Consider the following 27,872-nt stretch of genomic DNA (forward strand, 5'->3'; position numbering starts at 1 on the left):
TGATTAGCCTTGACTTTGTCCCTGTCCCTGTTGCTGATTGGCCTCGACGTTGTCCTTGTCCCTAATCAAATTTGAATCATATATATAATTGATATGCATAATCTAACTTCTTGTTAATTTTGAATCTAACCTATTATTCAATTTGAACCATTTAATATATAAAAATATTGGTCTATTATAAACATATTATATAGTTAAGTGACTAACAAATACAAGTTGATGTTAATATTTAGAGTTTTATACTTTTCATTATTCTAATTTTAAAATATACCCAATCAAGATAACATTACAAAAAAGCTTAAAGGAGTGCAAAAGGTAGTTTTCTATACAATATATATGATATAAACAAATTATTAGTGGCAATTCATTTTTTGTCTTCTAATATAAATGTCACGACAAAACAAATCAAACTATCAGTCGAACCCCTAGTAGTCCCTACCAACAGATACATCTTAAAAGACAAAAACCAGTTAAATTATGTAAACTATCTATTATACCTTGTTAATTAAAACCAATTGTTTGTACCTCGAAGAAAGTAAAAATATAAATATCATTTACCTTAGAACATAGGTTAGTATAATTTTATTCTTCCAAATCAATTTTTTTTCCGAATAACACCAATAATTTTGGCCAATTCTGGATTGAAAAATAAAATTCTTCCATGAAAAAACTTCGAATTACATATAACAATGATTTATTTGTCAATCTCTTTGCAAGTTGATTTCATGTTTATTTGATTTATTCATAAATAAAAAAGATATACAATAGATATTAGATACTTCACATTATTGAGGCTCTTTTATCAAGGCAATAAATATGGTTATATATATATATATATATATATATATATATATATTTTATATATATATATAAGTCAAATAAAATTTTTTTTTTATATCATGTAGATATGTCATTCAAATTTTTCTTAAGAACCTTCTATTTTGAAATTTTACTTAGATGTTCCGAATTTGGATTGTCGGTTTAGAAAAATTACGCTTAGGTGAAAGAATGACTTGAATTGGTTTTCAATTATTATTTATAGTATGTGGCTAGTACACATGTTTACACTCTATTTAAACTTGTTTTGTGTAATGATCATTAAAAAGCACCTAGAATGGTTTAATGGGAATTTTGATTGTAGAATCCCTAGCCCCTAGGTTAAGAGTAATGACTTGTGACCTTAAATTTATAGCCTCTAAAATGTACCCCAGTTTAATTAGAATTTTGATTCTAAAACACCCTAATCAAATTGGGTTAGAATTTTGATTGCAAGTAAGTCAACAATTATTTACATAAATATATTTAATAATAATGTAGAATACAACAAATGGCTTAGTCTGCTTTTATCATAACATATTAAAATTCAAAAAATAAATCACATACTTTTACTAAATGACAACAAAAGAAATAAAAAAATTATTCTGTTTTTATCGTAACATATTAAAAATAAAAAATAAATCATTTAATTTTACTAAATGACAACAGCCCAAGTAAACAAAAAGAATAATAAAAATCTAAGTGGACTCATTGGATCAGAATGATTTAGGGTTAAATTTAGGGCTTGGATCAAGGTTAGTATAAAGCGTAATATTAGGATGAAAGTTAGGGTTAGGATCAAGGCCAAAATCAAGGTCAGTATTAGGGACAAAATCAGGGTCAAAATTAGGGTTAAAATCAGGGTCAGAATTAGGGCCAAAACTAGGGACAAAATCAGAGCCAAAATGGGACAAACAATAATCCCAAGCCCACCCTTGGCCCTAATTCAGGGCAGAATATTTTGGCCTAACCTTGCCCTCAGGGCCAAAATCTTGAACCTAGGCCCTATTCAGGCTCAGGCGAGATAGAGCGGGTTAGGGCCACTAGGGCTAAACTTGCACCCATAGTGGTGGTGAATCAACTCAACCCAAGTACCCGACTTTACTAAACAAGGTCATACCCAACTACATAGTGCTAGACATATGGACTTTGCTTTGCTATTTCAGTTTACTATGGCATATCGTTGCAAAAGACTGGAGTCTTCCATCTGGAACCATTAACAAATTTTAGTTCCATAACAAAGGAAGCATATAGTCACTCTAAGTGACATAACAAAGAAGTAACAAGAATCACAAGAAGACCGAAGGTATCAACCTTTGTCCTGTCGGATGTCATCTTAAGCATGGCTGAAAGCTTGTAATAGGATCCATCTGATGCAAATGCTTTAACATCAACCCGTCCCTACCAAATAAACAAGTTTAATAAGAATGCATGGGAACAAACCACCCGAAATCACAAGGGTACCGCAACTTACTATCCAGATGGTTTCTCACCTTATTTTCCAGTTCAAGAAGAGCAATTCCAGGAGTGTAATGTTCAGAATGGAAAATAGCAATAGCAATTCCTACACGTGGTGATAGAGAAGCATCATTTCGAGATTGGAAAGGTAAAACCCCACCACGGCCGACATAGTTTTGTGGAGATAGCATGACAGGAGTTGGACTTGTGTCCTCAATTTCTTCTAGTACTTGAATGTTTCTCCTTCTGCTAGTATTACTGCTGACATTTCGCATTATAGGACTTCTCAAGGCCATCTTAGCAGATTTAACTGCTTCTGGGAGTAGAAGTGAATCAGGCTGTGTGTTGTCTGTAGCTTCAATCTCCACCATTCGATATGCCAATGGTAGAGATGAATCATTACTTATCCAATATGGAACAAAAAATCTGACCGTCTTTGGAGCAGCACCAGTTCCTCCCATGTTGTGTTCAATGCTCACACGCAGCTTTCTGCACATATGATGATTATCAACATCAAAAAATGAAAATAGCTCAGCACTTCAAGATCCATTCACAAGATAAATTAGATGGAGACTACAATTATTCTTGAGTGGACTATCACAGCTCAATGTCAAAAAAGACTTCTGACAGCTATTTTCAGATGCTTCAGTTAAGGGTGAATTTTACATCATCAACCAATGCCATGTATAAAAAGAAAAAAACTTACTAGAAACAATAGACATGATTATGCAACATGCAAATTTCCTATCCTTTTTTTGGGTAAAAGCCTATCCTGTCATTTTTTTAAAGTGTGGCATACACGCAAGTGACTGTATACGTAAACTTTCTAATGAACAGAGATCAAATAATCTTTAACTTAGTGACTGTAAGCCTTAATGACCCGTGGTTCTACTTGCAACAATTCTGTATATCATCTCTAACAGGCATCAATCAGTGGTTCATTAGAAAGGTCAACTCCTTGATTGATGGGATCGTCAAAACGGCTGGACCATCACAAACATTTTTCCCAGGTCAACCCTTGAACTGAAAGTTATTGAACAACATGCTAAAAACCACATGGAAACGGTTAAATAGTCCAAAATTGTTCTTCATCGAAGACTGGACAACCCAGTAGGTAAGAAGATGCTAGCAAAGCTATGGCTTGATTTGGCATTTTCTTCATGTGTGTGTAAGATCTACTTCTGATATTTTACTAGTAAGCTGTTAATTAATCCCTCAACTGATGAGGGATGAATACTAACTGGCCCCTTTATTAGAGGACTTGTGACCAAGCTTCAGCAATTTTTTTCATTTCAGTGGTCAGTTTGACCAACAACCAGAAAACTGAAATTTTGGTAGATCTCAACATAATTTGTATTTTTCCTATTTTGATGAGTTTTCGGCCAAATTAGGCAGCTTCATGGAAATCCTATTTTGAGCCATGTAAATACATTTAAATAATCAGTTTGCAGATAAAAAGGTTACCTACAATGGTGTTTTTGATTCATACCCTTGCTTGCTAGTATATGGTTGAATCTGAAGGTGTAATTACATATTTACACATTCTTACAATGCAAATGTACATAAATAATAAGCAGTTAAAAATAGTAATGAAGTAAATCATAAAACCACACTACCAAAGATGCATCATCATAACTACATCACGTTCTAAACTTTCAATTGCATCATCAGGTCAACACGTCAATAATTCAACTATGAAGCCGTAATTGCAAACACAAACTACCATGCTCTACTTGATCAGTCCCAATAAAAGTCCATTGGAGTTGATGTAAACACATGAATGCCAAGTCACAGTTTGTAAGAAGAAACAAGTATAGTCCACCACATTTGACATGTATGTCGTATCAAACAGGACTTCGTATGCCATTAATCCTCACCTAAAGAAGGATCAGTAAATTGATATCCAACAGGACTTCTTTAATAGAAAAATCCAATAGGCTACTGTAGAAGGGTAAAGATTCAATATACTATGGTTTTCTCCCATTGTTATGTACCATACAAGAATTCTTGTAAAAAAAGAGGCAATAAGCTGTAAAACACAGTCAAAATTTTCTACAGACAAACCTTTTACTTTGTTGATGAACCATCCAAAAGGATGAAACATGGTCAAGTGATGCCAGGTCCAAAATCAGAATAGGGTCCTGCAGACAAACAATGCAATATAAGATAAAGTGAAACACTTTTTATTATGGTCCATAAAAAGTTACTGGATATATGTGAAAATCTGACTACCTTTTCCAAAACCCAACCTCCTTGAACAAACAATGAAAGATAAATGGGTTTCCTGATATCTGCTGAATAAATATGTACACTCTCGCGTGATTTGATAATACCATGTTGCTTCTTAGCGCTACTCCCTTCTTTGGTTCTCTCCCAGATGGTAAATTCTGCAGGACAAGGAAGTCTGTTCTCCAACTTCAGAGGAGAAGTGATAGAGATTTTCCAATCATACACAGGTGCATTTAGTTCTGTGTGAAGCACGGTGGCATCCGTGCCAATACTAAGCCAACAGTTCTTTTTAGTACTGTTACCAGGAGAACAGTTCAAAAGAATATCCTTCTTCTCAAGCTGATTCAATCTAAATGTAAAAGCAGAATTCATATTTCTTGAGTTCATGGTATCTTGTCTAGAAAGTGATCCTCGATCAACTAAGGCTTGGCTGTTCTCATAGGCATAGCCAGAACCCACAGCAACTGCATGACCCCACGAATACAATGACTGAGGATGCTCAGCAAAAGGACGAACTAGCAAGCACAAGTCAGAATCCTTGGCCATACTTCTCCAGGGTAAGATAGTTGATGATCCAGGACCAATAACGGTGTAACTGCTTGATTCAGAAGCTAAAAGAGCACTTTTATGGAGCATAGGAAGAGGGCAGACAGATATATCCAACTTGACATCTGAGTCATTTATGGCAGTTGCAAGACCTCTTAATATTGCATGCTTCTTCCCATTTTTCATGACAACTTGTAAGGCAATGAAATCTTCTTTAAATTTTTTAGGAGTAACTGACAATGGCAATAATGATTGAAGGCTCTCCCATGGTCCCTCTGGGCCAAGACCCACCAATAATCCTGAGTCTCTATTAGTCTTCTTAACACTTTCCATCTCCCAATGAAGGTTTTCAACTGTCTTCTTTTCGAAAGGACAAGTAGAAACAAGCAAACACCCACAGCTACTCGTTCCTTCCTCAGTTTGCAGCTGGCCCTGTGGGAAAGACACATTAAGAAGAAGAAAGACATGTAATACAAAGGTCTGATCTGAACAATCTATCATCGGAAAGTCCAATTTGCTCACAAATAGAGGCATACACACATACATAATTGCAAGAAAATGTACGCACCTTTATTGTTAGTGGATATGAGGCAAGCTTTGGACCATCGGATGGCTGATGCAGAGTCCTGAATGAAGTCACCTTCTTCAGCATATTCACATCAAGTCCAACAGGAATGGATGATTCACCAACAATTTCACCTACATTATACAGATACTATGCATTCAGTAATCAAATAAAAGTAGATAAGGTATACATACTACAATTCAGTTCCAATACCACCATTTTATACGGAGTCAACTTAGCTTTAATAGGTAGCCAACATGGATTTTTCTACGATTTGTGTCCAACCAACTTTGTTCAAAGCCTTCCTTGTCACTAGTCCTTAGTTATTCCCCACTACTTTTTCTAGAGTTTCATGTAACCAGGGAGGACCCTGCCCTTTTTTCCTGCAGCCCTACAGGAAGGCCGAACTTGACTAGGGGCAAATTGATCAATTTGCCCTCTCTTTTGGGGTCCTATTGGGTCTTATTGGATGTAGAGTACCATTAGAAGTTCATATCTACATTTATTTTTGAATTTGAGTTAGTCTATGATTAGTTATAAAGGAGTCCTAGTCCCACTAGGAAAGGTCTAGCAGGAATCCCATCTTAAATTGGTTTCCTTCTTAAGCTAGGAATCTTTTAATTCAGTAGTTTTTATTTAATTAGGAGTTCCTTATTAGATTTGCTAGTAATGAGTCAAGTAGGAGTCCTAGTACAAAACCCTTCAATGTAAAGGCTATACATATAGCCCCTCACTTGTAAGCGAAACAGTTGATGATTATTGAATAGAGCCAAGAATCGAAGGAGACTATTTGGGTTGTGGGTTTTCCCTAAGGAGGGGAACCTGCAGCTGTTGTTGTGTTTGTTTCTGTAAATTTTAAAAGCTCATCAGCCCTACTCTACAAGCAAGCACAAGGAAGCATTCAAACCCTGTGGCACCTCTAATCAGTGATCTTCTTCAATAGACACCAAGTAAGAAACCCCCCCCTCCCCCATCTCCTATCCCTTCATTTCTCTCAACCTCCCCTTCCACCTTGCGGCATAATAGAAGCCATCCCCTCCCCTGAAATTCTGTAACTCTACAATTCTCCCTCCAAATCTATTCTCTCTTAGATACAACATCATCCCACCCCCACTGACCTTCAACTCCAGTTACCAGCCCCTACCCACACTCTGTAACCCTAGAATCTCATCCCCTCTAACCTCCATCGAACCCTAAACCCCAGGACTGAAACTGAATTTATAACAATCAAAACAGATTCAGTTTTTCAGTCAAGTACCAATACAAAACCCCCTGGCCAAACCTGTTTTACGTTCTCCACAAGCCTAACAGCAGCCCTAAACCGTAGAAGAATCTAATTTCATCTTCTTCATGCAAACCCTAGTACCCAAACCTACGTTTATTTATAACTTTCAAACTACTCAACCAAACCCTAACTCCTTTTAGGATCACACTCCTACACCCCTCCTAGACCTTTGATCCTAACCCTAATCCTACCACCATTTAGAAACCCAAAATTGAGAAAACCCTAGTTTATCAAACCCTGAAATCCTGAATTTGAACATGAATTTAATAACAGGATTCAGATCTGAATTCCTAAAATCTTAACCCTAAACTTATTGGCCGAACCCTATCCCCATTCACCCAAAGCCCTAGAACACCAGAAACCCTACTTTCTAATAAACCCATCATTTCCTAAGCTCTAAATCTGAGATTAGATGTGAATTTCAATTTATGGCAAGGTTTCAGATCTGGAAATCATCAAACCCTAGACCCTCAGCACTACCCAAATCCCATAGGCCTTATTCCCAACCCTAAAACCACGCTATTAAGTCCTAAACCTACAACCGCAGGGTACTGAAACCCTAATTTTATTGCTGGTTCACTTGATTAAGATCCTGATGACTGGGCCTTGATTTGGGGATCACATCCAGAGTCATTTGAAGAATACCTGTCTTATTTACAAAATTTTTATGCTTGTGGTAAACTAACAACTAACAAAAACAAAAACCATGGGATTCAAATGTAATTATTGATTCTTGACACTGGCTTGTGAAGCTTTATGGTCACATAAAGTCTTTAAGGAATAACACTGACTGTTTTAGGAAATTGACCTAACAGCCCTTAGGTTAATGGTTCAGGAATTGACCCAATTACCCTTGGAATGTCTTGATGATTAGTGATAACAAACACATATAACCTATGAGCTAATAATCTACTTGTGTGTTAAAAAATAGGCATACTCACACACACAACATAAATCCAAGTAGAGAACATATACTGCATGGAAGTGGTCCAAAGGCTGTGCAAAGAAGATTTCAAGTGCAAACACAAGCTCAAGGCTCAAGGCTCAAGGATGAAATGAGGACCTCCCTTGAAGACTATGCATGTAGTTTAGGAAAGGGGGACACATAAATCCATGACATTTCAAGCTAGGTATTTTAAGAAACAAATTATATGGGCAAAGATGACTATTAAGTCAGTACCTAGGGGTATAACTTTATAAGTTGAATTCCCCAATTATTTCTGGAAAGCCCAAAAAAATGCAATTGGTCAGTCTGCCAATCAACTCGTTGGTGTTTAAGCCTAATTGACTGCCACCACTCCAGAGAGCTCATGGTACGTACCGTGAAGAGCACCTAGTCGACCAGTAGACCTTCTGAGCCTAGTGGGTGATGGAACGGTTGACCACAATTGACTGGTTATGATAGTTGTACTCCAACAGCTAGAATGAACTGGTCGACCAGGAGATGCCCAAGATTGACTAGTAGTTCAAAAAAATGATCGTCTTGTATCTGTTGGGGTCCAATTGATACATTCTTTTGACTACAAATAAAGGCCATTATGACACTCTTAAGCACAAACCTCGAGGAGAAAAAAGCCATCATTATTGTGCTTCTTTTTTTTAGCCATTTAGCCCCCCAATATCCAAATCCTTTCGGTGATCCATTCCCACTTGTCAAAGAAGGTCAAGGTGCAGATCTGAAGGTAGAACTTAGACTGGTAGAGGCTTGTTCGTTGTGCCACCCCTGAGGTACTTAAAAGCAATTGCATTGTGATTTTACTTTTACTTGTTATTGGGTACCCTTTCCAGGAAACAAGGTTCTATAGGGTACTCTTGCCCAGAATCAAAGATTCTACAAAGATGCTGAGTTCCCACCAACCATACTGAAAGTGTACATACTAGTGAATTCCCTCTAGAGGTGTGAGAAGGGAGTGGACGTAGATTCAGTTGAATCGAACCACTATAAATCCTTGTATCATGTCTATTTGCTTTAAATTTATTAATTGTTAATTAGATATTTAGATTGCAAAGATAGGCGCGATTCACTACTCCTAACCTAATCACCCCCCTCTAGGTTCACTTTCCTGACAACAAAACATTATTAGGAGTTAGAACTATTTCCTCCACCCTGATTTGAAAGGACTTTGTGGCTTGCGACATCATGAAATAAAGTAGCTACTTGCTTTTGGCTTTGAAGACAAGTTCCAAGTAACAGTCAGTACGAAGCAGCAGTTACTGTTATCCATAATAGTAAGTGCTTTACGTTACCAACTTTTTAAGGAAAACAATCATTTTTTTCCCAGAAGATTCCATCTACTCGAGCTGCTACCTGGGGTTTAGATTCTACCCTTTTGTTACCCCTAGGTTTGGGACTCAGTTTTTTCAGCTCCTTTGGTGGTTGGCCTCCCCCACCCCATTTCCCCCCTCTCTCTAAGGCTCTGATATTAATTATTTATTCAGCCAAAAGAAAAAGTCTAGCTCATAAGCTTCAATTCGAAGAATGTTAAGTTCCAAAGGTATTTTATTCCCAATGATGGTATTTACCAGCATGGAAGCACAACTCGGTTTCTATAAAATCGGCATGAAATGGACGGGGATCTTTACAATTCCCAAGCTTCATCGAGTTACGGAGTTTCAGAACCATGGTCAAAACTACATGTCTCACATGGCTGTTTGGATAAAAGGGAAATGTTTTGTTCAACGAACAAGTTTTGAAATTCTGATGGAAAGGAATGGGAATTGAAATTTGGGGGTTCAGTGTGGGGGGCTGGGAGGACAAAGTGGAGCTGTCGGAGCTGATTTTGGGGCTGGACTCTTGATTTTGGGCTTCTATATTGCTGGTTTCACAACATTTAATTATTATATTCATCTACAAGATCAAGGAGTCCAAATAGTGGATTAGAGAGTATTGGATCATCAATTCATCACCATATCTTGGTCATGGACTATCTGAAGGATATGCTAGTGGCACTTCAATAGACAGTAGTAGAGCATTTGGATATGGAAGTATTGCTGGTTCATCTTCTACTACACATGGATATGGAGATGGTCTAGGGTAGGGTTGTCCTTTGTGGATAGTATATTTGGATATATCCATCCCGTCCATGCATGCAACCTACATTTTCCGATAGTCATTGTAACCCGTTTGCTGGATTGTGTCCATTGGGGGTATCTTAACCATGTTGATAAGGGGGATTAAAGATGGGCAGCTATAGCCTATCACTACAACTGGGCTCAAACCATGACATGAGTGTATATCTTTTTTTTTTTTTTTTTTTGGATGAATAAGTAATTAAATTAAGCAACGACAAAGAGGGCAGATACAAAGGAGGGAAAGAGGGGGGGGGGGAGACCAGTCAAGGAAGGGACTGGAGAGGAGAGTTGAGACTCTAAGAACTAACAATCAGCCAATTTCTTGGAGAATCAATAACTGGGGGATGGGGGAATGAGAGAAGTCTCATAAAAACATCAAAATAGATGGCATTCCAAATCATATCTCGAGATCGGGATTTGAAAGTCCATCTTCTCATGTTACGCTCCCACCATAAATGGTGGATTGTGGCGGCAAAGACAAGTTTACCACTTGGCCACAAATAGTGGCACCAGCATAGCAGAGCGTTTCGATTGAGGCCAAATGGAGGCAAGGGCTAAGGTCCAAATAGAACGGGAGAGAGGGCAAGAGAAGAAAGGTGGTCAAGGTCCTCTGAACTATTCTAGCAAAGGGTGCAGTTGGGGCTGACAGGGATATGATGGCTAAAGAAAACTAATTGGGAAGAGAGAGCGAGATTGACGGCTCTCCGAAGGGTAAGGGAGTGGGAGGGGGATATGGCCTTTGAACCTAACGAGGGAGGCCCAGGGGACAGCGGGGATGGGGTTCTAACGAGATTCCAAGACAAGGTAGTGGTGAAGGATTTGGTTTAGGAGTGAAGCCATATGGTGCGGTCGAGGGCATGGGATGGGGGGGGGGGGAAGGGAGTTCCAAACCTGTGTGAGACAAGGGTGGGGGAGGGAGACCAAGAGCCATTAGAGATATAGGAAGAGAGGGAGATAGATTTTGGGATGTGAGATTCATAGACAGCTCTAGGGCCAAGAAGAGTGAACAAAATACCCATCGGATGCCAGGAGTCAAGAAGAGATGAGAACAAAAATCACGGAAAGAGCACAACCCCGGAGAAGCAATAGCTTTCTCCAAATCCAAAAGGGGTTGGAGGGGAAAGGAACGGTCCAAATGTAATCCGATTTAAGAAGATAGGAGTAGACCCAAGAGACCCATATGGAATTGTGTTTAGAAGCAATTTTCCAGGTGAGTTTCATAAGACATGCCAGATTTATATCAATAATACGACGGATTCCAAAACCCCCTTCAAATTTGGGCTGGCAAACGGCCTTCCAACTAACATGGTGAAGGAAGCAAGATGCTTCTTGGCCCTTCTAGAGGAAGGCACAAAAGATGGCTTTCCATAGAATGGATGGTAGATTTGGGAAGGGAGAAGATACCACACCAATAAAGGTAGGAAGATTGGAGAATTGATCGGATAAGCACCACTCTCCTAGCAAATGAGAGAAACTTGCCCTTTTAGAGCCGGAGCTTTTTCCAAATATGATCAAGCATTAGGGAGCAATGGTGGCGGTTGAGCCTATCAGGGATAAGAGGAAGGCCAAGGTAAGTCACCGGAAAGGAGTCTAGATTAAAACCAGAGAGTTGCAGGAGAGAAGCATGAGTGGCGTTAGAGATACTCAAGAGAAAGATGGTGGATTTCTCAAAAGTGACTTTGAGATTTGAAAGGGATTCAAAGGAGGAAAGGATGGAGATGATAAAAGAGATAGAGGTATGCTCAGCCTTAGAGAAAATCATAAGATCATCTGCAAAAGCAAGGTGGGTGAGTTTGAGGGTTTACACTTAGGAATGGGGGAAATGAGAAGTTGATCAGTTTTGGATTGGAGGAGGCGGGGAGGACTTCCATAGCTAAAGTGAAGAGAGGGGGAGCAGGCATCCTTGGCGGATGCCAACTCTAGAAGGAAAAAAAACCCAGCAAGGGACCCATTAGTGATAACCCAGAAGTGAGGAGTGGAGATGCAAATTTCGATCCAATGGACGAAAGAAGGGGGGGGGAACCCATGGCAAAGAGGACTTCACTGATAAAATCCCAACGGATGGAGTTGAAGGCTTTGTGGAGATCAACCTTCAGGAGGGCAGCTGAAAAATGGGCAGTACTATTGAAACCTCCAACAATCTTAGCAAAGAGAAGAATGTTGTCCAAGATACTGCGACTAGAAATGAAGGAAGATTGGTTAGGGCTCACCAGAGATGGCATGACCAATTTAATGCGGTCAGTAAGGACTTTAGAGATGAATTTGTAGAGGAGGTTACAGAGGGAGATGGGACGAAAATCCGATAGGGAGGAGGCACCGGGCTTTTTGGGGATGAGACATGGGTGAATATCTTGCTCATTTAGAAAAACAACTTCAAACTACTGCATGGTATGCAGCTCATGATATGAAGCCCCCCAAAAATTCCTCATGAAATTGAGGTGTTGATCATGGAGTTAAATGATACACTTTCTTCTTTTTTGATTTGTATAAAGATTTAAAGAATGTGTTGTAATAAATATGAAGTACTTTGATGGTGTGATATTATGGTGTGGTATTGTAGTCCACAATGGTGTGTTAATGACTTGAATGTGTCATTTTAACATTGGTGTGTTCAGTTGATGATTATATACAATTTGAATTGGTGGATGACACTTGACGGTACGTTTATAATTCTGGTTGGTTAATGGTTAGTGACTTAATATAATCGACATTTTAGCTTATGACATACATTGTAAACTTGGGCTGTGAATCAATACAAATATTTTCATTGCTTTTTTCCCTCAGCAACTAACTCATTCAATGTGTGTAGAACTAGGATTCAAAGCATATGCCAAGAATCAGGTAAAAAAGTGGCAGTTTGGCAGGGTCAAAACTGTATTTGAGTTGGTCTAGAAAAAATTCCTAGGTTTTGGCCAAGTCGACCATATTTCGGTTTCTGCCTGTGTCAATACCTGAGTCGGCACTGAGTTATTTTTCTACGTTTAACCGTGTAATTCAAGTCATCAAGTGACTGGGGTACAAGGGTATTACGGTACCTGTGTTTCTCTTAAAAAAAGGGTGAACCTAGTGCTGAAGGCTTCCACACAAACTGAGTCCAGGGGGCAGAGGCAATTTTCCTATGCTGCTATATATATATATAATATATATATAAGTTGAACCTGGTGCTGAAGGTTCCTCTCAACAATTTTTGCTGAGAGGCTGTTCCAATACCTTGACCTCTGGCCTATATACAGTTGACAAGAGAATCACCAATATCTACGAATTCATAACTAAATGAAGCAGCGTCTTGGGTTCTAGAACTGGCAAAGAGAGAGCATGCACATAATTCCACATTTCATATCTTCTATCATCTTGAGAAACAAAACAATATCTACATTAGAGGACATGATGTAAGGACTAATAGTAAGGCAATGAAAACCTTTCCCAGCTTTTGCTGCTAGGTTTGTCACCTCAACTTCCAAATTAGCCAGTCCCTGCACCAAGCAATATGCAACAATGAAATTTCAAACAGAGATTTGCTGCATAATATTCAGACACTGACAACAAAAAAGTCAAGAATGTTTAAAATTCACTAGATTTTCACATATTCGAGCTCTACATCCAGACACTTGGTGGGGGGAAGAAATGAAAAAAGCTACAAGGAAAGCAAGAAATATTATATTGATCAAAAGAAATAGACAATTCAATACAATGAAGGTGATTATTCTGTTTATGTGGATAAGATTCCTTATCTAGAGAGGATCTTATCTTTTAGAGTTTGTTTTAATTTGGAAGTTGTTAGTCAAGTGTCCTAACAAGATTCCAATCTAAGGGTTGTGGTCTTATAGTAATTTGATTCCTTTTTGAAGGTGGTAGTCTAGTGTTGAGTTCCTCATCTATTAAGGATTCCCAACCCCAGTCAAGAGTCTTTTATTTTAGGGTAGAAATAGCCTTTTCTTGCATTGCAATTTTCAGTTTTTGAGCTTATGTATGAAAATTGATAGAAGAATTGACCCAGCTGGTTTTGAGCTATTGTTTCTGCAATTTTCAAGTTTTTTCATCTTCAAGCACTCAAGCAAAGATTCCAGCAAACCTTCTCAGCATACAAGTAAGTACACACCTTCCCCCACCCCTTCCCTCTCCTGCGCAACCATTCCCAGCCCCCATCCCTGCTGCCGCACCAAACCAACAGCCCCTCAATCTCCCGCAAGCCCTAGAACCCCTTCCCCTGGCCATCGTGACCTTCTTCCACTTCATCTCTCCCACGGCTTCCAAATCCCAACCCCTTTAGGATTCCCCTATCCCCTGCTCTTTTTCAACCCATTCTACCCTCATTAGAATTGCAGAAGCCTCTAGGTATCATTCCTAACATCAGTTTCCCCAAAGCATCCCTACCTTTTGGGTTTCAGAAAAACCTGCACCATCTTCTTCCTTGAAACTACAGGAATTTCAAAATTTTCCAGAAATCTGAATTTTATTCAGTTCTATCAATTAAATCCTAGTCTAGTTGAAGGAATTGCAATAGAAGACAGTTCTGATCTGCAAAACCAGCAAGCTTAAACCCCTGTTCTACCCTTGCCAAAACACCCTAGAAACCCTAGTTTTGTGCTGGTTCTTACCTAAGAAGATCCTGAAGATTTAACCCAGACCCTGGGTTATATCAAAGATTCAGAACTACAAGAACCAGCAATAAGCAGCACCATGGATGACTTCTATAGCTCTATTGCAGTCCACCCCTCAATGTCATCTGCAATATCCTTCTAGCATAGCAAAAAGAAGTAGAAGAAGAAGAAGAAGAAGAAGAAGAGGAAGACTGGAGGATAAGTTGCCCCTTCTACACTAGAGTCCCATTAGGTGAGCATAAAGCTTTGGTAATGATTGATAGTGGTAGTAGCTCCAATGTAGTGTCTTAAGAATCTGTAAAGAGGGCCAATTTTAAGATTGAGAGGCATCCCCAACCCCATCAAATCTCCTTTGTAAATAGTGAGAAATTAGAAGTCCCTTATAGGTGTCTAGTTCCCATTAGTCTCCATTCTTACTCAGAGGAGATATGGTGTGAAGTAGTACCCATGGGATTGTCTAACATTATTGTAATGGTTGACAGTGGTAGTAGCTCCAATGTAGTGTCTCAAGAATCCGTAAAGAGGGCCGCCAATTTTAAGATTGAGAGGCATCCCCAACCCCATCAAATCTCCTTTGCAAATAGTGAGAAATTAGAAGTCCCTTATAGGTGTCTAGTTCCCATCAGTCTCCATTCTTTCTCAGAGGAGATATGGTGTGAAGTAGTACCCATGGTATTGTCTAACATTATTTTAGGGAGACTCTGGTTGTATGATAATGATGTAACTATCATGGGGAGAGAAAACAAGTGTAAGTTCAAGCACAAAGGCTTGAGAATTGTACTCTTACCCTTGGACCTACCAGCAGAGAATAGGAAGAAACAAGCCCTCAGAAGGACTCGAACACCAGAACATAGCACTCGGTGGATCTAGGAACTAAAGGACCCAGTCAAGAGATCAACCAAGACACCACCACCAACTCCAAGGCCAAGGATCCACAATCAGGTGGTGAACCCTCTTCACCAATCCAATAGTTTCCTACAGAGGAGGTGATAGAAGAGCATGACAAGGCCATAGCAACTAGGGAAGGAGTTGAGGCACCCACTCCTCTAGGGGTTCTTTACAATACAAGGCAACATTGCTGCCCACGGATACCAGGTCCATACCAGCACCACTCCCATGTGAGATCGGACCTCCCTTGGGTTTCACTTTCTCTTTTGGGAAGGATACTAAAAACATCCTACGGGCTATAACAACAATGATGATCAAAGTGCTGGAAAAAAGGGCTCCAATGGCATGGCCATCGACTTCATCCTCCCTCCTAGAGCTCCTAACACTTGGGCCCCTAGGATTGAAGATTATATTGCTACCAGTTTGATTTCACAAGGTTTTGTCAAGGAAAGGTACAAGCAACAACACACTTACTACTCCCTCCCCACAGCAAGATGAGAGGTCGAGTCCACTTGCAACCCCTTCAGAGAGTAGACCTAGAAGCACATGACAAGCACATTCATTAGGAGACAAGTGTTTTCAAGAATGGGAGAGCTGATGTAAACAAGGGTTTGGCCCCCTAAAATTGGACCCAAAAACTAGACCCAAAAAAGGCACTTAAAGCTGGCTGAATACCCTAGGGGTATTTTGGTCATTTTCCAAGCCCTCTTTTGGGGCTCAATATGAGTCTTGGCTGAATCCAAGGGACATGGATCTACTTTTGGTGTCCTGTTTTGAGTTAGTAGTTTGAAAGTTATAGTCCTTTTAAAGTTGTGTTGAGTTAGATAATTGTGGATAAGATTCCTTATCTAGAGAGGATTTTTATCTTTTAGAGTTTGTTTTTATTTGGAAGTTGTTAAGTGTCCTAACAAAACTCCAATCTAAGGGTTTTGGTCTTATAGTAATTTGATTCGTTTTTGGGGGTGGTAGTCTAGTGTTGGGTTGCTCATCTATTAAGGATTCCCAACCCCAATCAATCTTTTATTCTAGGCTATAAATAGCCTCTTCTTGTGTTGTAGTTTTCAATTATGAGATTATGAATGAAAGTTGATTCAAGAATTGACTGAGAGTCGTGGGAGCCCTAAGGGTGACTTGCGGCTGGTTTTGAGCTATTGTCTCTACATTTTTCAAGTTTTTTCTTCTTTAAGCACTCAAACAACAATTCCAACAAACCATGGTTATTAAAGCGGCAAAGCGATTGGGGCTCCGTTTGACGATTAGGCGACTAAGCGGCGCTTAGGCGACAATAAAGCGACCAAAGTGGTTTAGTCAATATGTATAATATAACTACTTTTAAACTACTTTTTAATACAAATACTTTTTATAATAAACTAAATTACTAAACAAACATTCAACAATCACATCCATTAAAAAAATAAAAAAATAAAAAAAATTCAAGAAACACAATTATCAAAAATTATCAAAAAAATTAATAAAAACATAACTTCATCTCATCAAGCATCATAAGATTCATAACAATAATTATGTAGTATGTACTATATCAGTAATCAATGTGAAAAATAAAAATGGAAGTAGTAATTTATATACGGCATTGTAGAATAAATTATGACTAAAAAAAAAGAAAAAATAATATGCACAAATTACAAAATGTAAAAAAAGCGGCTGTTTTAGCATCTAGGCGGCAATATAGCGCAAAAGGCAGCAAAGTGGTAGTGCCTAAGCAAAAAAGCGGCAAGAAATCAGTCCGTTAGTTAAACGGTCACAATTTAAGCGGTTCAAAAACCGCTTTGCCGCCTAGGCGGATGCTTTGATAACCATGCAACAAACCTTCTCAGCATACAAGTACAGACCTTCCCCCACCCCTTCCCTCTCCTGTGCAACAATTCCCAGCTCCCATCCCCGCTGTCGCAACAAACCAGCAGCCCCTGTACCTCCCGCAAGCCCTAGAATCCCCTTCCCCTTTAGTTTTCTGCAATTCCAGCCCCTTCCCCCGGCCATCGTGACCTTCTTCCACCTCCTCTCTCTCACACGGCTTCCAAATCCCAACCCCTTTAGGATTCCCCTATCCCCTGCTCTGTTTCAGCACATCGTACCCTCTTTAGAATCGCAGAAGCCTCTAGGTATCATTCCTAACATCAGTTTCCCCAAAACAGCCCTATTTTCTGGGTTTCAGAAAAACCTGCACTTCATCTTTGTTCTTGAAATTGCAGGAATTTCAGAATTTTCCAGAAACTGAATTTTACTGAGTTCTATCAATTAGATCCTAACTAGTTGAAGGAACCACAATAAAAGACAGTTCTGATCTGCAAAACCAGCAAGCTTAACCCCCAGTTCTACGCTAGCCGAAACACCCTGGAAACCCTAGTTTTGTGCTGGTTCTTACCTAAGAAGATTCTAAAGATGTAACCAGACCCTGGGTTACATCACTTCCCTACTGTGTTCCTTTAGTTTCACTTGGTGTCTAAGGCGTAGCAACCCCAAGAATTATCATATTTTCAAGGGTGTACGTTTAAAAAAAATAGCCATTGTTAAATAAATGAGGACCTTGAATAGTTAGAATGAAGAAAACCTTCCCAGCAACATTTGGGGGCAAATTGAAGTTTGTACATTCCCTAGTTCAGCAGCAGCCAATGATATGGTGATGTGGTCCTTGTCCAAATTGGGTCAATTCTCTGTTAGCTCTGCTTATGATGCACCAGCAGTGAAAGGTTTGAGTAGTTTGAGTAGTTTGAGTATTTGGATGGATGCAACCTATTGGGAGACTCTATGGAAATTAGAAGTTCCAAACCGAATTTGCTCCTTCATGTGGCTAGCTTCGAAGGATAGACTTCTTACTAATGATCGTATGAGGAAAATGCAGCTGATTGATAGTAGTAGTGCAGCATTTGCCCTAGGGATGAGGAAGATAATATCCACGTCTTTCGTAATTGCAGGTTTGCTCAAGGTATTTGGAATCAGTTGGTGCCACAAAGACACCGTGCATGGTTCTATGGGTGCAACAAAGAAGAATGGTTCGCAGAGAATATCCGTGGGAAAGCAGCTAAATGGAAGCATGGCTGGGCAGCAAAATTTGCTTGTGTTGACTTCCTATGGGGGTGGAGAAATCAAGATGTTCACGATGAATCCTTTGTGAGGCCTAGGAATGGTCGAGTTCTCATTGAAGATTACTTTGAAGGAATACAAGAAGCATGGAGAAGTTGTTGTTCTTCAGTCAAAAAACCCATGCAGATGAAACACGCTATAGGGTGGAAGCGCCCCCGAAAGGGCTGGTTTAAATGTAAAACTGATGCCGTTGTTAATAGTCGACAACATTTTGCCCAACTGGGTGGACTCATTAGAGATGAGGGTGGTAATTTTAGAGGCGGCTTCATTAAAAGGATTTCCCTTTGTGAAGCTCTCGAAGCAGAATTATTGGCAATCCAAGAAGGTCTATCAATAGCATTAAATCTGGGAGCTTGGCCAATCCAGGTCGAGTCTGACTCCCAGCAAGCAGTCTCTTGCTCGATCCAGTCATAAAGAGCGAGGAAAGTATGGCAAGATAACTGAAGGAATTCAACGTCTATTTGTCTTTAGAGGGCACGTTCGTTTCAGTCATGTGGGAAGAGATGATAATCAAACTGCAGATTGGTTGTCTAGGTTCTCTATGGATCCAGGAAATTCATGGTCATTCATTCAAGAACCTTCCCGAGAATTGACGAAGATTCTCCGTGTTGATTTTCAAGCTAGCTAATCCTTTTTCCTGTCTTCTTCTTCTTTCTTTCTTTTTTTTTTTTTTTTTTTTTTTGGGCGGGTTTCTTTTGACCAGTTTATGTACCCAAAAAAAAAAAAAATTACATTCATGAAAAAAAGGGGTAGAATTTTTTTTTCTTTTCTTTCAAGAACAGTTGAAAATATGTCATTGGAATTTTGTAGATCAGATGCTCAGACATGCAGTTCATGTTTGCATAGATAATTAGTGGATATTTCTTGAGACTGATTGAATGCCCCCACATTTCCATTTTTCATATTATTGTTATCTTATTTGGAGTATATCTTATTGTCTTTTGGATTATTTTATATTATTTGGAATATCTTTTATAACATGTATGTGTGTATAATTTTATTGGACTTAAATAAGAGTTACTTAAATTGATGTATTAACATTATTGGACTTAAATAAGATTTACTTAAATTGATGTATTATTGTTAATAGTAAAACTAGCGGGGAGCCGGGGAACAGTGAAAGGAAAACGAAAAATAGTGAAGCAGGTGGTGGCAGGCTGGCAGTGTACTCGTAACAAATTAAAAAAGATTAAAGGTTATATTGACTAAGCTTAGTACATCGACGACTGGTTAGTGGAATAGTTTTTCTGTGCAGTCCCCAGTGCCACATGGTTTAGCAGAAGGCTGCCACATGCGCAAGTTTTAGCTTGAGGTGGAAACGGAAGCAGGTGGCAGCTTGGTGAACATAAACACCTAACACATGCAAGAAGGAGTTGGCCTTGGCTGGGACTGGACCAGGGTAATGGTCCAATTGAGTTTAATCAAAAAATCAAGTTAGATTAGTATAATTAATGATTGGTCAGACATCCTAAAAAGTATTTAATTTGATTTGTGAATAAGTTTGCTGAGAATCTAAGTTCAACAGAAAAGAAGAAGAGGAGACTTGGAAAATCAGGTGACAAGATGACCCCTCCCCTCCTCCAGGACTCCTACCTCCACTTTGTTCTCCTCAGATGGCACCCCAAAAGTGAAAGATGGAAATTGTGCTTGGTAGGTCAATTTCTGGCTCTGGGCCTTCTTTCAACATTGTGCAAGCCTCATTGACTAAGCAGAGAAAAACTCAAGTTGTCTTCAATCTTACCTTCTGGACAATGGAATTTCCATCGTCAAATTCTACTTGGATGAAGCCAACTCACGTGCTCTTGATGGCTCCCCAAGGCTGGTTGGTTCCAACATCCAAGATGCTAATCCTCAGGCAATGGACCCCTACTCTCCAGAAAGTGGACTTTTAACTCCATTCCTCTGTGGATCTCTCTTCAACTCCTCACCACTAGAGTAAAGAAAGACCTAGAGGATTGGATCTGTCTATCCTCTATAAGTGGTGCTTGAACAGTAAAGAACAACAGACTTTCTTATACCTGTATCAGCCTTGAGGTCTTGCTGACTCCCCCCCTGCTGCTCCTTAGTATCATGGAAGAAGATAGCTATGATTTTGAACAAGCTATCAAATACGAATGGCTGCACCCCTTCCCAAATCTTCAGTATTAGATTCACCATTACTCACTGAGGCATAGTCATACCTTAAAACCCTAACATTGATCTGACCTTAACATTTAGTGGACCCTAAGTTTTGTGGGGTTTGGATGGCTAAATTAAAAGATACAAAGTTTTTGTTTTAGGGTCTTGGGAAGTACGAAAATTCAAGAAAATAATTATATTTAGAAATAAGACAGTTATAATGGGATCAAACTGAGGTCCTTAGGGTTTAGGGGGACCCTGAATCTGGGTCTCTATATGTTGGAAGAATTGAAGAATTCCTAACTTGTTATGAAGAACACAGTAGGAGCTTTATTTATAGCATGGTTGTCAAGGTGGCAAGGCGACAAAGCGGCGTGTAGGCGGCAATAAGGCAACCAAAGCAGCTGGGTCAATTTTTTTCAATACAGCTACTTTTAAATTGATAATTTTCTATTATAAGCTAAACAAACATTCAAGAATCACATTCATCCAAAAAAGACAAGCATTCAAGCATAATTGTAAAATATTGTCAAAAAAAGAACACAAACATAACTTCATCTCATCAAGCATCATAAAATATGACTATGAACTATATTAGACTATTAAGTATGAAAATGAAAGTAGTAATTTTACATTTTTACTTACCTCTGTGATAATGTGATGCCAAATAAGTGCCTTATCTATTTAATGATTCACTGATTCTCGATTTCGAAATGACTAACTATGAAATTTGTATACAGTTTTACAGAATAATATTTTATTTAAAAAATATTAATATGTACAAAATGTCAAAAAAGGAACCGCTTTCGCATCTAGGTGGCAATAAGGCGCATAAAGCGGCAGTTATTAGGTGAAAAGTGGCTGAAAATTGCATATTAACAAAACGGTGGCAAATAAGGCGTTTTTCAACCGCCTTACTGTCTAGGCGGATGCTTTGAAAACCAAGATTTATAGTCATAACTCATAACTACACCAAATACAAAACAAATCAAATCTTCCCAGTGTGGGAGAATCTTACAAGAAAAATAAGAGATCCTAAAAGATCCTAACCAAACCCAAAAACAGAAACTAGATCCACCAATAACCAAATCACACCCAAACTACCAAATCTACTAATATTGATTCTGTCTTACAACACTACAAAAGTCCGGTGGGATGGAAGGGGGAAGAAGAGGGAAGGCTAGGGATAGGATTGGGGATGCAGTACTAACTTGCAAGGGAGGGAAGTAGAAGATCTTCAGCATCTCACAAACCCGCAGCAGGCTACCCTCCAAGGGAGCCCACAAATCAGCTGCTCTTCCTTCAATTCTTAGCTTTATTCAACAATTCAAATCTGACACCAAGTTTTGTCCCAATTGGGACCCTAAAACCCACCGAGATGGGCCACTAAGTTGACCCCAAAAAATCGTATATCTCGACCGAGGTCTCGCCAAGATGGTCTAGATCTTGTTTTTTCAAAATGGCGAGATCTCGCTCGAGAGCAAGATCTTCTACCATGCTTCCATGACTCTAGGGATGGATCTAGCCTGACATCAAGGAAGAAATTTCTATCGATATGAACTTTCGACCTAGGAAAAGGTCGAAATTTTGACCGAAACTGGATACTTTTTTCCTGATTCTTGAAAACTCAATTTCGACCCTCAAATGCACTCAAATTGATTTGGATTTTTGCATACTAGCTATTTCAAGCATAATAAACACTATAAAACTACTAGTTTACTAAAAAACTACTGAAAATGTAACATCCAACATTCCAAGTATATAGTACATGAATCAGAGAAGAAGCGGGAATGTTATTACTTACAAGTCTATTCTATTCAAGCCTCAAGGTCTCCCTCTTCCGTCTGCACCCCATACAAATGACAATATAACTCCCATGATGTTTGCCCCCGCCCCATATAGTTTTGGACATAGTCAAGAATTGCATCTCTGTATGTGGCCTCATCCACATGCATAAGATTTCCTAATGGTGGGAAGTTGTGAATCTCCAAAGGAACTGGTGGTGGTATAACTATATAAGTATTTTTTTTAATATATAAATAATTTTAAAATATATAAAATACACACAAACTTTCTTAAAAATATCCACAACATGCTCCAAAAATTTGCATACATGCTTCCACTAATACTCTGCTATTTTAAAAGTTAAAACAGAAATTAATTAGTTTTTTTAATATTTATATATTTTTTAATTATTTAAATATATATTAAATACAGTAAAATTACATAATTAACAAGAAAAACAAATTAATTCAGCACCATCACAGCAATATGGTGTCTCAACTCTCATATACATTCATTTGAAGCTTATACATGAACTATACATATACATTTTTAGCAATATACATAATTTAGTAAATAATTTTTAATAACAGAAAAATTAAAAAAATAGTAGGAAGAATAAAAAATTAATTTTGACACTACAAATTCATAGATCAACACTCTAAAGTAAACATATATAAATTTGGAAGCAATCTAACATGATTTAAGGCACAAATGAAACAAAAATAAAAAATTGAAGAAGTTGGTTACTCACCTTGCAAGATTTGAGAAAATGCACAAATGGATGAGCAAATCAAGTGTTTGATGGAAATGGAATACTAGAAATTAGGTGTAAAAGGGGATGAAAACAAGAGAAATCAGCAAAAAATTCAAACACAGCACGAAATGGCTCGGCGATATGGCTTGGTAGGTCGAAATTCCATCGGTATGTCGAAACTGGGTCGAAACAAGGTATTTTATAACTTACGCAGGTATCATTTCGGCCCGATACATTTCGTGTCTATACCTGTATTTCGTTTCGATTTGGAATTTTGCAGGCATTTCGGTCGAAACTTCGACCATTTCGATCGAATTTTTTTCCATGCCCGACACAACAGCTTTTATTAGATTAGACTAGGTCTCGTTCATTGTGTATATTTGTTGTTGTAGAAATATGATATTTTGTATGATGTAACTTATTAATTCATTTCAATTTTTAACCGAGTACTGAGTTTTACACTTCTATTTGTATATTCAATTCTACTTGTTTTTGTATTTGTTGTTGCATTTCAATGAACATTTTAACATTTTCTTGCATAATATCCATATTTACATTTGTGAAGATGCATGCTCCAGACTTTCAGTTTCCTCTCGGCCGAGCATGTGCCAACCAAGAACACCACTTTGGGTTACGTTTTAGGCAAAAATAAAACTTCAATTGTGTTTATTGGCCTCAAATTAAGCTGGGCACTGAAAACCAGCCCAAAAAAAAAAAACAAAAACCTACCAAAATCTACCATCAAAATCTGGTACAATTTTGTACCAGATCTCGGCGAAATTTCTGTGTTTCGCCAATTTTGCGAACATTGTCACAAACTCAACATGACAAGTGCATTTTTCGACAGAATAATTGCCTGTGATTACCCCAAATAAAATTTCTGTCTGCTAATTTGGAATTCAACCCAAAAATACATTTAAGCGGTATCACCATATAAGATGGGAAATACATTGTTTGACTGCATTTCAAGGGAACAATCAGATTAATTAAAGCTATCTAATAAATTCACCAGACCTAAAAAGTACATTTGAAACTTGACTCCTGTGGGAGGGAGAATGGGTGAAAAAAAATGTATCTCATTCGTAAGGTGCTGTTGGAAGCACATCCTTAAGGAACTGCTGGTCAAACTATTTAGCAAATTATCCAAACTCAAGGCCAAAAAGTGTTCTAATACAGTAGTTATGGACACAGCTGGATGAGCAACACAAAATCTGTCACTAACATTGGCTTAGGACTACTCATACTTTCAGAACATTGGTTGGAGATTCTTCAAATATTTTTAATATGGTGGCCTTGCACAAAAGAAAATAAGGGACAGTTCTCACCATGCAAATTTAAACTGGAGTCGTGTATATAAGAAAATCAATGCATAAAAAACAATTTGAACAGGTAGAGATACCTTGCGAGGAACTTGAAATATGAATAATTCATTCCACTTGGCAGTGCCTGCATTTAGGATGTTACTCTTAGAAATTGAAGGCTTTACACATTTGGTCCTTGCACTCTGAGAGAAAAGCTTTTGCTGATCATTTTCCAGACTATCAACAAGGCGTAAAGCACAGAAGAAGTTATGGCTATTTCCATCATCAACAATAGGTAGGCCCTGCAAAAGTAGAAGATGGTCATGTCCATCTATTAAAGGTTATAAGCAATAGTAATAATAATAAAGAAAAAAGACACTTCATTATGTGTACAACCCTGGCCTCATATATCTGTATGGCAACATAACAGCATGCTTCTCTAGAATCAGTTGCAACATTCAGTCTATCTGAAAATCTTGGAGGGGGCATCCATGCAGAAATGGAGTCTTCATGATGTAGCAGCTCCAGAGTTTCAGACTTCTGCTCAACTTTCTTGAGATAAATATCACATCCAAGTCTATTCTCTATAACCATGGTCTGGAAATCTTCATCCAATGCTGAAAAAGCTGAATCCACTCCATCTTTGAGATGACTACTTGTGTCCTGCAAAGGCAGTTCATTGATAAGTACCCATGTAGGATCTGAACAAACATACTATCTCAATCCCTATCATCAATAGAAGTTCAAGTAAATTTTACCTCATTTACTTTGACAGATTTTTCCTCAAGTTCTGTTTGTTTTCTCCATGAAACTAAAGTATCTGCAAAAGTGTCAACATTTGCCGCACTAATATTGACATTTAAGATACTGGTTGCAGCAACATGCACTCGCTTTCCAACTCTTGATTTTATATCTAGACTCGTGTTATATGTTTCATACCTACAAAAGCAGCACAATTAAAAACCAAAGTAAACGCAGGTGACCCGGCTAGAAAGACATGTTGACATACCACAAAGAACTAAAGAAATAGAATTACAGCTCATCAATTCATTACTTGAATATTCCATCAAATGGCTCCACTAGTGGTTCCCATGCTTCTAATTGCGTGTTGAACGTTGAAGCAGCAATTGAAGATATCAGCACTGCACTCATCTCTTCCAGTCTACCATGTGTTGCAAGGTTGATGTTTGTAACAGTTGTATCAAACAGCGGTGTCATCTGAAAAGATTCAAAAGTTTGAAATAAAATAATTATCTTTTTGATCCAGGAAACAGAATCTTTTTTCTTTAGGATGCTTACCATTCCACATAAGCTGTTTACCACTGTCAAAGAGAAGTATCTTAGTTTCATTTCACCACTTATGTTCTCTTGTGTCTTTGGTTTCACTGGATCACCTATACTATAAGCCAAATGCCTTGATGGTCTTTTCAAATCAGAATGAGCAAGGAAAGTATAGGCCTATACATGACAGCAATATAAGATTTTATTAAAAAAATTAGTAAGACCTGTTACATTGCATTGACATCATAGTTGTCAAGGTTTTCTCTAGGCGCCCTCTTAGTTTTGCCTTAAATTTTATCCTCAAATGGCTGGGGCACCTAGAAGCCATGACAACCAGGTTGATACATGATTGATGATAATAAGTACATAAGGCAATTAGTTGATCTTAACCTGATTTTCAACTTTCCAAATGCTCCAAGAGTGAGAACCATTAAAACTGGAAGATGTTGAAATCGGTACTTCTCGAATGTTAGCTTGGTTAACAAGATCCATGCGTGGGCAGCAAAAGGAACTTATAGGAGGTGGTTTGTCTATTCTTGATACAACACACCCCAAAGAAATGTAACCTGGGGGAGCATTTGGGTACCAAAAGAAAGCTTCATCCAAACCTTTGGTCGCTATATGGGCCACTTTAGTAAATGTCATAGGCTTTGCAGAAATTTTGGGATTATCATCCTTAAAAATGATTCCCAAAGCAGGCGGTTCTAAGCTGTAAGAAATAAACACCAAAATTGGTCAGAAAATGTAATTTACAATCTCATAATAGGGATACAGAAAGTCTGAATTGATCTAACCCCTCAGTGACGCAATCACCAAGTATGGCATATCCAGGATGTGGTATTGGTCTCCATATTGCAAATGCTCGACGAAGGTCATCACCTTTGTCCCACCAAATTCTCTCAAAATGTGGGGTTGACATATAACAATTGCTAGATCTTGAAACCGATCTGACAATGTCCCAACCGGAGGAACTAGCACTCTCCTTACTTCCCTGCAGACCTCCATGGCCTTGGTTATCACCCCCAGCTGAAGCGGAATTTTCTAAGGAAGAACTGAACCACTTTGAGTTTCTTAGAAGTAAATGGGCCACCTCACAACCACTGTTGGAAGGGCGTTCTGAAGCAAGATGGGCAAAAAACGATCCAACAACATTATCAAGGCACCAAATGCTAAATCCAGAGGAGAATCTTGGATTTGATGGAATACTAAAAATGCACTCTGAATATTCCGTATTTGACACCAGATCACAACGTATACAGTAAACAATGTGAGTTGGTGGGGGTTGGTCTCCCAAGTGTGCTACACAACCTAATGCTATATATCCAGGTGGTGCAATGGGCAACCAAATTGAGCAATCTCCAATATCATCAGATTGGGCTTTATCTCCTCCAAATCCATAAATATCAGTAAAGGAACCAATGAGCTTGAAACCAAGAGCTTTCCGTACACGCCCATAAGTATTGCCAACTGCCATTACTGCTTGTGATGGAGGGATCGGCCTGAGAGATTCAACGAGTTATCAACGAACTTCATTCAGACAAGAAAAATTAAAGTAAAACATCTTTCTAAGATATACAAAATACTTTGAAATTTGAATTAGCATTTAGGAGATTAATTGAGGCAAAGACTAATCCGTCTCTCAAACACAAGTCAGGATTTCACAAATCCTTCAACATGTCCATATTATCATTGTTATCTGGGGTCTTAGTGCTGCTATTTTGCAGCCCACTCTGTAAGTTGTGGCTCCTTAGCCTCTCACCCACCCTCTTCATTTATACCCCTATTTTCTCTTCCTACCCCTCCTTTTTCCTTCCTTGTAGCCCCTCCCCCCCTTTTTGGTTCCTCTTATGGAGTTTGGTAATGATACTTTTTTCACCCAAAAAGATAAAATCCAGCTCAAACTGAGCTCACTTTTTCTATGGCATCTGTGAAGCCTTTGGCTAAATACTTGGTTGAGATCCATATCCCCGAACGGTTTTTATCAGGGAAAAGAATTTCAACTTTAATTCACAGTGCACTTAATTTCACACCATAACATTTTATACCTACAGGAATTTGAATTGCGCAATGC

General features: G+C 38.5%; 1 protein-coding gene across 2 annotated transcripts in view; it reads right to left on the reverse strand.

The window, feature by feature from the left end:
• The window catches only part of LOC149019414 (uncharacterized), a 134,461-nt gene that overhangs the window by 14,851 nt on the left and 91,738 nt on the right, over positions 1-27,872 (reverse strand). For both annotated transcript variants that reach the window (XM_089153429.1, XM_089153428.1), the window contains exons 39-51: positions 26,596-27,300; positions 26,192-26,510; positions 25,820-25,978; positions 25,575-25,738; positions 25,279-25,459; positions 24,917-25,183; positions 24,619-24,822; positions 13,390-13,444; positions 5,618-5,748; positions 4,507-5,481; positions 4,339-4,415; positions 2,310-2,763; positions 2,131-2,217 (exon numbers count right to left, since the gene is read on the reverse strand). In XM_089153429.1, coding sequence (XP_089009555.1) covers positions 2,131-2,217; positions 2,310-2,763; positions 4,339-4,415; positions 4,507-5,481; positions 5,618-5,748; positions 13,390-13,444; positions 24,619-24,822; positions 24,917-25,183; positions 25,279-25,459; positions 25,575-25,738; positions 25,820-25,978; positions 26,192-26,510; positions 26,596-27,300 — 3,778 coding nt within the window. The remainder of the gene's footprint in view (positions 1-2,130; positions 2,218-2,309; positions 2,764-4,338; positions 4,416-4,506; positions 5,482-5,617; positions 5,749-13,389; positions 13,445-24,618; positions 24,823-24,916; positions 25,184-25,278; positions 25,460-25,574; positions 25,739-25,819; positions 25,979-26,191; positions 26,511-26,595; positions 27,301-27,872) is intronic.

The sequence above is a fragment of the Hakea prostrata genome, chromosome 4, assembly GCF_041222555.1.
Source record: "Hakea prostrata isolate BN-2017 chromosome 4, UWA_Hpros_2, whole genome shotgun sequence".
NCBI lineage: Eukaryota > Viridiplantae > Streptophyta > Magnoliopsida > Proteales > Proteaceae > Hakea > Hakea prostrata.